This window comes from Ptychodera flava, chromosome 19 (genome assembly GCF_041260155.1).
Source record: "Ptychodera flava strain L36383 chromosome 19, AS_Pfla_20210202, whole genome shotgun sequence".
Lineage (NCBI taxonomy): Eukaryota > Metazoa > Hemichordata > Enteropneusta > Ptychoderidae > Ptychodera > Ptychodera flava.
In genome coordinates this window covers 32,336,011-32,346,727 of record NC_091946.1, presented here as the reverse complement: position 1 = coordinate 32,346,727, position 10,717 = coordinate 32,336,011, and the positions used below count along the sequence as shown (strand labels likewise).

Below are 10,717 nucleotides of genomic sequence, written 5' to 3'. Positions count from 1 at the left end.
TTATTCAAGCACACTTGTATGCATTACTGATTCACATATAAACTGGATATGCGCGTGCAAAGACTGAATGTCTGAGTGTGTTGTTTTCATGCCAATAATTTGTATCTTTGTAATTCGACTGTATACCTGCACAAATGTAATTAACGTGTAAACTAATTATGTTACATTTGGCGCCCCCAGAGGTAGCCGCTCGCAGCTAGCTGAAAACAGTCGAATTACAACGCCTGTACAGGTCTTCACGTTAGGTGAGTGGCTCCGTACTCTGCTAGTGTTCAGTGCAGACGACACCTACGGTAGTTTTCGGAAATGTTGACCTATAAATTGCCGGGCGCTGCAGTCGCTTCTATATAAACAACGAGCGACTGTCGTAAGGTTGGCCAGTTATCTCTCCACTCACGATGTCAGCGAAATACAAGCTTGTGTGTCCACAGGTGTGTGGTCTTGTCGGTTCTTGCAAATTAGTGTTTGCTTTGGCCGGTATTGATTGTGACATTGAAAGGATCCCACCGGAAGAATGGAAGAAACAGAAATTCTCGGGCAGTAAGTATCTAGGATATTGACCTTCACCTTCCCATTATAAAGGATTAAACCTTACTGCTCCGAGGCTGGCTGCGCAAGGATGTCAGCCTGGTCGAGTTTAATTTAGTAGAGTTACAGAAGGATTTCCAAATTACATCATTGGATGTGTTTAATTAAACCATACATATAGAAGACCGTGTACTTATATTGTTCCCAAGCATGCGTATTTTAAATTGAAACATGAGGTTTACCCTCACCTGAACCATGCAATATAAAGAGTGAACAAAACATTGAGACACTTAGAATGACTCGGGAATGTGGTTGAAATCGTTTTATAATGCTATGTTTTTGTTGATATAATTCCGCAATTCAGGGTTTCCATTTCAAGCGATGCCTATTTTAGAATTCGATGGGAAGACACTAGCTCAGAGTAGAGCCATCGCCAGATACATCGCCAAAGAAAATGGTAAGTGACTCACTCTGCATTTCAAATGTGCCACTAGCATTCATTTCATGCTTCCGTGGCGGTCCTAGTATTTGACAGAGACAGGGGCCAGGCTGGGTGGTAGTGAAAGACAAAGAGGAAAGGGGAGAGGATGCAGTTCTGGATAAAAGCAGTGAGTTTTCACTCGTTTTTTGGGAACGAGCTCCATGGGCCGCGCATTCTAGTAACGCCACTGAGTCGTCCTTGTAAATAAACAGATAACTTGGCTAGGCGAAGTCTTTGTTCACAGGTGATGAGGTCAGTATTCACAGATAACTAGAGTACTACCCTTTGGAATCTGACCTGATATTAACCATGCCACGGTACAGGCACAATCCTGTCTAACATGATTTCTATTTGTTATGTCAATAATCTATAAACATTCTTTACTATGTAGGTATTTTCATAAAGGCTGCTATGCACAAGGATAGGACACAAGCGGTATATTGATACAACGACAAATAAATTTAGCTATGTTTACGAGTAAAAAGACTCCACAGTGCCTTCCATGAATGTAAATTTCTTATTCTCAGACCATTTGATCGTAGATAAGTTCGTAGTAACTAGGTGATGACGCATGGAAAATAACATTCGCTGATCATTGCATGTGCCCTGAAAAAATGAGAGCGTTAAGCGAGTTAGAGCATATAAGTTGCTGAAATTGATACTTTTGCGATCATTAAGACCCTATTATAGCGCCTGGAATTTATATTTGAAAATCTACAGTTATTTTTTTCATTTCACTAAGTAACCTTGGCAACAATAATAAGCCTATCAAATGTGCAGCCTTTGCTGAATTGCCACTAGGGCAAGAACGTTTCAATTTGTGTCGTATTCGAAGATTCGAAGTCCATATCTGCCAAGGAATGTACTAATAGATCAACTGGGATGCAGTAGTCAACGACTAACTAATCAGATACAAATTCAATAATTGCTAACTCTGCATTTGAGTGACGGTAGTGAATGTTCATTCCGTAAAACATCTTACTGGTACAATTGCGATTGTTTCAAACATAGGAGGACGATTGATGAATTATTTTGTGTCTCATTTAAATATGCAAATGCAAATACACGTTTGGCACTTGTTATAACTTAGTTTATTCATATTTTTCAATCACTATCTCGAGGGACCGCAATAAACCAAAACCCAGACTTTTTTCACACATACCGTACTTTCTTAAGAAGACAATAAAGCAAATAAAGCCACACTAAGGACGGAACTATCGACTCGAACAAAGTCTCAAGTGTAAAAACAGGTCAAAATATTTTCTGAACACCCAGCCTAAAGTGGAATGATCCATCGGTGATGAAGATTTGCACGTCTCTACGAGACCAAGCTTTTAGGAACGCACTTTGGCGCCCGAGCCATTGGTCACTGTGGAACATGACAATCAAGGCATTCTTCAAGTGTACATCCTCTAGCTTCGACTATGTACCTACTAAGAGTTATCGACAAGGCATTGGACGCGCGTCGTTACTATCATGTCTATTTATAGACGATGATTGTAATGCAGACTTTGATCACAATCACTGTGACTCGGCAATTTTACAGATCGATACACACATGCACATACATACATACATACATACATACATACATACATACATACATACATACATACATACATACATACATACATACATACATACATACATACATACATACATACATACATACATACATACATACATACATACATACCTACATACATACATACATACATACATACATACATACATACATACATACATACATACATACATACATACATACATACATACATACATACATACATACATACATACATACATACATACATACATACATACATACATACATACATACATACATACATACATACATACATACATGTCGGACAGACTGACAGATAGGCAAAACGGATAGTCAGACAGACAGGCAGACATACAGACATATTCAAGAACATTTATGCTATATTTTGTATACATTTACTTCAGTTTAACTTTCTTTTCCTCTCTCTAGGCCTTGCAGGCAAAGATAACCTAGAGCAAGCCTACGCTGATTCCATTGTTGACAGCATCTATGACGTAGTGGAACACGTCAAGGTGTGGGCCCATGAAAAAGACCCTGAAAAGAAGGTAAAGTCATCGCATATCAGTGTTCACTCGTAGCCCAAGGTTGTATTGTTTTCTCGAGTTATCAGAAGAAGAACAAAGTCAAGAAAGTTTCAACAGAGTATACATTTAGGCTGTCACCACGTGTACTCTGACTGGAACATAAAAGACCAGAGTGCAACTCAGAAACACATTGAATTTGTTACAAAAAGTAGCCCGTGTTACCTGCAGTAGTAATCTTGTATCAAGCATTCCAACCAGTTGACATAGATAAGATTCAAATATGGAATGTTGCTCACTCTAAAATATACCATTATGCTACTTATATCTTGCTTCATGTTTCTGTCACAGAAAGCGGTTGCTGATAACATTGCCAAGAATGTATTCCCTCCAGCATGCTCCAACCTGGAAAGGATGCTTGTGAACAACAACGGTGGTGACGGATTCTTTGTCGGCGACGGGGTGAGCGATATCATTATACAATACAGCACACAACAATATGAGTCATAATTCTCAGTCTGTTTAGAATGTGTTGGGCAATTTCATGAAAATTTACCATTTGCAATCCGTGACTGTAGACTGGATTGGATTCATTCCTTTATCATTTATAGCACTCTCCTTGTTTCATTTTTGCTTTAGCTAACCTACGCTGACACTACATTCCTTTCAATCTCCGAACGCTGGAAGAAAGTGGACCCTGAAGTGTTGAAAAACTTCCCGAAGCTGACCGCATTGGCAGAAAGGCTGAAAGCAATGCCTGTGATAGCTGAGTGTTTGAAGTAATTGGTCGTACAAATATTATGACAATCCACTTGCGATGAGTTGTTCCCAACGTATTTTTTTAGCTGTGAATTATTTAAAATATTGCAAAAAATCGGAAATGAAGATTTTCATGTATTAAAGTTGGCGCTCGCATGACATGGGTAGAATTTATGAAAATCAAACTGGTTGTAGCACACCTCGGATATTTTTATCATTTATGCATCGTTGAGCACATAAACACTGCAACAAATTATTGCATTTCGAGCCTTATTGTTGACGTAACTTGGTTGACTGTTAACATGTTACAACGAGCATTTCCCAGAAATTGAAAACGAGAGCATTATATTTTAAAAATTGTAAAAATGATATTATGGTGTGTAAATATTCCGATACTATAAATAAATCACTGTTTAACGTTCGATAAACCACGGATAGAGTTGTGTAACTATTGTTTTGATGTCTTGTAAGTATATTTGTAAAAAGATTGTAACGGTGAATGATAACATCCACGATTTTTTGCTTACTTTGATGATGTTTTACGCAAATTTGTTGACCAGTCGGAATCAGCAGAGGTGACGAAAAAACTGATAATAAAAATATCTACTTTAGGAGATGTAACAAAAAACGAAAAATATCTCTGTTTAGAGTTGTCATGAACAAATGTTCATCTCAGTTATCATTACTGCATTTACACAGAATGTGTATAATCCTGCATATGGTATTATTCCGAAAGAGGGAAAGAAAAACTGAATCACGTGTTAAGCATTGCGATAAATATTTGCCAACAAAGATGCTGTGATTAAATTGCAGAACTGAAGAACTTGTTTTGAAATGTTTGTCTTATCTTCACTCTGATATTGTGATTCTTATTTTAGACTTGGCTATACGAAAACATCTACAAATAATTTGATTGTGTAAAGTAAATGGCTCGATCAATTTTCATGTGCCAGGAGGCAACCTGAAAATGGTTCTCTGCGAATGAACAGAATTTATTGGAGAGGGCCAGTCGCCTAGAGTAAATTATTACATCTAGTTTGTTCGCACGTCCTCAGCATTAGCTAAGTTGTGAGAACAAACTTATAATAAGCCGGGCTCCACCGCGCCTGAACCGCCCGCAGGCGGCAGGCGGGCCTCGCCCAGTCACGGTGCGGTTCCAGGCCCGCTTCGCACCGCAGCCCGACCGACCCGGTCCTCAGAGCCAATAAGTCATCTTAATCGTGTAACTCTACGTTGATAGTATCTTGAGAACTTTTCAAACAAACAAACAAACAAACTAGAAGGGATAATACCTGCATATATGTTTTCGGTTTCTCGTGAAATTTTTGCCAAAACATGTACGTTAAAGTTTGATCAAATTAGGAATCTAAAATAAAGTTTAACAGGGATACATAGAAACACGTTTGTTTTTCTGTATGAAATAAAATGGTGCTGGCTTAGAAAAAATGCACTTGCAAAATTCAAAATCGATGAGCAGATATTAAGTATATTAGTTGTATAGAATTCCAAGAAATAGAGTCAGTCCAACTGCAACTATTGAAGTCATCAGGAAGAAGCGGGAGTACAGCAAAGTCTTGACACAGTGTGGAGAAATGAAAGGCGTACTCGACCAATTTCTTCAATCTTCAAACGATCTTTATTAATAAAACCGACGTTTCGGCAATACACAGATTGCCTTCCTCAGGGTAAAAACTAATAGATAAAAGCGGATAAAATAGAACGTGTCAAAGGAAGGTGGGACGACTACAGAAAGTAAAATCATGATGACAAATCCTCACAAAGACTAAAAAAGGCGATAAAAATACAGTACTCAGAATAAAAACACTGGAATGATGTAAAATACAGAAATAAAAATGAGAATGTGAAAATCAACATAGGTTAAATGGAGAAGGGACTCTACTAACCTAGATCGTGTGAGGTCTGGATGGAAAATGAAATGTCATTGTCAAGGGAACCCTTATGTACATGTTGAAGAGACGGAGCAACAAGACCCCCTAACTGGAGAACAGAGAGCGGGGGAGGGGGGGCTTACAGAAAAGTGGAAGAGAAATTACCCTTCTTTACGGTTGATACCAATGGGTGACAGCTTTTCAAGTGTAGTAATGTATGAAAGTTCAGTTTTTCTTCTGAGTTGGGTACTAATAGAATGCATTTTACAAATGCCACTTACTTGAAAATGAGAAAGATTGTGACCGGTTTGTTGAACGGGTTTGTTGAAGTGTTCGGAGACCGGAGTGGATTTTCTATTGCGAATAGTGTAGACATGCTCATATATACGTCATATAGATGTATATATGAGCACGTGTATATAGTGTAGACATGCTCATATATACGTCTATATGACGTATATATGAGCATGTCTACACTATTCGCAATAGAAAATCCACTCCGGTCTCCGAACACTTCAACAAACCCGGTCACAATCTTTCTCATTTTCAAGTAAGTGGCATTTGTAAAATGCATTCTATTAGTACCCAACTCAGAAGAAAAACTGAACTTTCATACATTACTACACTTGAAAAGCTGTCACCCATTGGTATCAACCGTAAAGAAGGGTAATTTCTTTTCCACTTTTCTGTAAGCCCCCCCCCCCCGCTCTCTGTTCTCCAGTTAGGGGGTCTTGTTGCTCCGTCTCTTCAACATGTACATAAGGGTTCCCTTGACAATGACATTTCATTTTCCATCCAGACCTCACACGATCTAGGTTAGTAGAGTCCCTTCTTCATTTAACCTATGTTGATTTTCACATTCTCATTTTCATTCCTGTATTTTACATCATTCCAGTGTTTTTATTCTGAGTACTGTATTTTTATCGCCTTTTTTAGTCTTTGTGCAGGATTTGTCATCATGATTTTACTTTCCTGTAGTCGTTCCACCTTCCTTTGACACGTTCTATTTTATCCGCTTTTATCTATTAGTTTTTACCCTGAGGAAGGCAATCTGTGTATTGCCGAAACGTCGGTTTTATTAATAAAGATCGTTTGAAGATTGAAGAAATTGGTCGAGTACGCCTTTCATTTCTCCACACTATATTAGTTATTACTTATTTGCAATACCAGGTATCCAAGTCAAAAGTTGATAAATTTAAACATTTGAAAACTTGATATATTCTGTTTTAATCTTCTTTACATTTCTATCATCGGTACAAACGATCGGCATAAAGGAAAACAGATCAGATTAAAGTTAAGTGAACGTTGTTTGGATTTAGATACGTTGTTGGCAAGTTGAATGATACAGTTATTTCAGAAACGTTGTGCTATATAGGGAAGAGATACCGCAGTTTCAGACAATTTCATGTTCGGTCGAGGGCTGCACGATGGTCTATTCGACATAACATATTACATTGCGTTGTTTGATTAAAAACGACAAAAAAAGTATTTCAGGTGGAAAACTTAGCATTTGAAATCGAAACATGGGTGTGTTCAAGAACAGAATGTTTATACTCGTTTGCACGTGGAATATGAAGAAAGAAAATCACTTTCAGAAATAGAAATCTCTTCTCGGCGGCTTCTTTGAAAGAATTATTAAAGAACCGCAGAACCCACGGAAAACTGAACTTCAAAGCCAGTTTTACGGGGTCGCATGAAGGTTTCATCGCTATCGGTCTAAACTTTTTCAACATTTAATTTCTCTAGCAATTTTCTGATAGCAAGATTGAATAATTTGGACTTGGTTCTCACTCTGCCAGTTCGGTGGTATTATGCCTGTATTGCGTTTTCATCAAGTTGAACAAAATGGATGTCTCAAAAACCTTCAGGCTACTAGACTGACAGGAATTTTAGAGATGGAAATAAATAAGGGAAAGGGTTGAAGATTATTAGAAAAAAAATGGGGTTAAGTTTTTTTCCGATAAAGGTGAAGGTTCGGGTACTGAGCATGCTGTAAGAAAATAAATAAATGGCAATTTTAAATACTATTGGGTGGAGTCGACTGTAATTCTGGTTAGGATTATATAAAATTGGGAACATATGTTTCCGATGTCTTGAAACAATAATTCTTTATCATTTCATCGCGATGTTCTTCTCTCCACTCGTCAGAAAATACTTGACCGTAGTCCCAATAGATGAGCCCTGACTGATATATTTTCCTCGAAATCACTCAGTAGTTTATTTTGAAAGCAAACACGAAACGTACTCGGTAAAAAAGAAATCTTCACAAATTACATGTATTGTTATCAACTTCACATGATGTAAAGTAATAAATTGTACCTATATTTAAGGTTTAATATTTAATATTTATATCATAATAGCAACAAGTAAATTGTTAATTGGTCTTGTCGATGTTTCGGCAATCAGCAGTGTGTGACCTTGCCCAGGACTGACTTACGTTTACTGATTGTCAACATTCACCACTGGATGGCGCTATGGTGAATTAGTCGTCCCTCATGTGACTGAGCTTCCATCCACTCACATCTCTTCTCATTACTTGGAAGGATTTTCTGATCCAGATGGCTTTCTTTCTCACCCATGGTCTTTCTTACTTTCCCTTTCAATGACTGTTACTTCTACCCATGACAGTCTCTGACGCAATTTTTGTAAGTGATAACGGTATTGTTTTTTCCTTCTGATATTTCCCCTCTAAATTTTTGAAACAAATAAGGGAGATACCATTGATTTATCCAAGTATACTCAACTTAAGGTAGTATGCACCTCGAAAGTGAAAGACTTAAACTTTTGCTCTAACTTTCCTCAAGGAATCTTTCAATCATTCTCTTTCAAAATCAAGAATAAAAATAGGGGGTCACCGAGTAAATTTTGGTACTAGAGAAACAAATTATCCAAGATTTACCGATCTTAAAAATTCAAAATGGCCGCCATCCCTGTGTTAACTCTATGGAGAAAAATAAGTTTCGAATTTCGAAAAACTAAGCCGGTGAAAAGTTTTCTTTGACCTAGAGCTTTATAGTGAACCCCCACAAGTGGTATATCAGAATAGAATTGTGAAAGTTTGAGAGTCCGAATGCATGTCTGTCCCCGAGGTGCGTTCTACCTTAAATGAGTAAACAAGTCAATAAAACTACAGATTAAAGTAATTTATATGGTAAAAGTTGGAACTTTGCGATCTTACTGGCAAAATACCTACAGAAGATGTTATTGTCACTACAGAAAAGGCATTTCGGTATGTACGATTGTGAGTGTGAGGTGTGAGTTTATGCCTTCTGACTATCTATTTCTACGCCAGGCTGTATGTAAAAAAGTCATCTTTTGATGCATACTTGTGATCCAACTTAATTATATGCTTTATACAGTGCGCCCTCATTTTTACAAGCCCTTCTGTCTATACAGCTACATCTGATGCACGAGTAAAAGAGGAGAGTTTCTCAAGCTGAGAGCACCCCCAGCAGAGAGTCTGGGTCACCAAGACTAAGGGCGCACTGTATCCTGCATAACTGTTTCCGCTGAGGAAATAGTGCCAGCTGTTCACCAATAAACTCAGCAAGTTCTCTGAAACCACAGCTACATTTATTGTGAATAACTAGACCGACTTCGGTTAGGTCACCTCCCAATTTTGGCTTTTTTTCAGTAAAAAACGGTTAGGTTTAAATTGATGCTTATCCTTTGTAAACCTGACCTTAAAGTCCTTCAATGTTTAAGGTCAACATTTCCTTTCTCAGTTGTAAGTAGGTCGCCTGTGTATAATGAATTTACGTCAAGTTCATGTGTATCGCTTCTTCGTGTTCCTAACACTGTAGTCCCCTGTAAGTTTCTCAAGTGCAATCGTAAAGTGCTGCATGGTCCACAATACCACTAATAGTGTTTTGTTTTTTCTGATGTGATCCCCGATGTTCTTCGTAACTCCTTACCGAGAAAACATTATTCCATCGACGGATAAAGGCTAATTCCACATTCATGTTTAAATTACTTATCAAGCTTACCCTAGGGATTTTATTTTGTCTAGCTGATGTGTTATTTTTAATAGTATCAGTCAACCTCTGAACTACCAACACCATGTCTGACATTTCCTCTTCACCGAGTTTGCATATTGATAGCATATTTTTGATACTGATATCAGCTCGAAAGAAAACTCAATTGGGTAAAAACGAGAGTTCATTATTTTCGTTGCTATAAAATTTGCCCATAATATCACCTACATCAAATTTCTTTCTCATCCTAAAGCTGAATGACAACTGTAGGAGCAATAACAACCTAAGTTGATCTTAACTTCATTACATACCGCCACCATGGTATGCCGTAGGTATGTGCAATGGACTTAGTACCACAGATTTGTGAATTCATTGCACACAGTTTTCAAATGAGCAACTACTACTGACAGACGAGGACCGAATTTCTGCAATTTGTGAGTGTCAATGTACATTTCGAATATCTGGAGAAAGTTATGCAAGAACTCAGAAGCTATATTTTTAATGTAACGGTGTCTTGGCGATTGTTAGCTTTTAATTGAAATTCAAATGACATTACACCCGTGGCCACTTTACTGTTGCTTCTTGATTAGGTCAGAAATTCTGCTTGTATAAAGACAAAACAGACCCTCCCAAGGGTTGTAAATGAGAGTTAACCCTGTATTCAAAATTGAGACACAAGATATCACTTCCATTCATTAAAGCCTCTACGCGATAATTACTTGTAGTTTATTGAAGCAACACACTTTTAGGAGATTACTGCTATAGCATCAGGCAAACGTGTGTGTCCCATGAAGATAGTGTGTCTTGCGAAATTGAAATCAACTGCACTGATTTTCATAAAACTAACAAGACACTGTGATAAGGTAAAATATATACAAGAAAATTCATATATGGTCTATAGACGATAGACTGTAAGTTACAATGACACCAGTTTCTTCCTTTGATTATGGTATAGATAGAACAAATAAGTTGTCCGAACAAGACTTGTACACGGACCA

The 10,717-nt window shown here is 37.7% G+C and overlaps 1 protein-coding gene across 1 annotated transcript; it reads left to right on the top strand.

The window, feature by feature from the left end:
* Positions 1–283: 283 nt before the first annotated feature.
* On the top strand, positions 284–4,287 carry LOC139119304 (hematopoietic prostaglandin D synthase-like). The gene is made up of 5 exons (XM_070683052.1): positions 284–540; positions 893–985; positions 3,006–3,121; positions 3,449–3,559; positions 3,737–4,287. The coding sequence occupies exons 1-5, from the start codon at positions 399–401 to the stop codon at positions 3,878–3,880; spliced, it is 606 nt and encodes a 201-aa protein (XP_070539153.1). The 5' UTR covers positions 284–398; the 3' UTR covers positions 3,881–4,287.
* The last annotated feature ends 6,430 nt before the right edge of the window (positions 4,288–10,717 follow it).

Bases quoted from the DNA above. Each gene is read 5' to 3' on its own strand.
- LOC139119304 (XM_070683052.1), top strand. From the start codon at position 399: ATGTCAGCGAAATACAAGCTTGTGTGTCCACAGGTGTGTGGTCTTGTC. The intron at 3,122-3,448 runs GTAAAGTCATCG...TTTCTGTCACAG, and splicing joins AAAAAGACCCTGAAAAGAAG to AAAGCGGTTGCTGATAACAT. The intron at 3,560-3,736 runs GTGAGCGATATC...TTTTTGCTTTAG, and splicing joins GATTCTTTGTCGGCGACGGG to CTAACCTACGCTGACACTAC.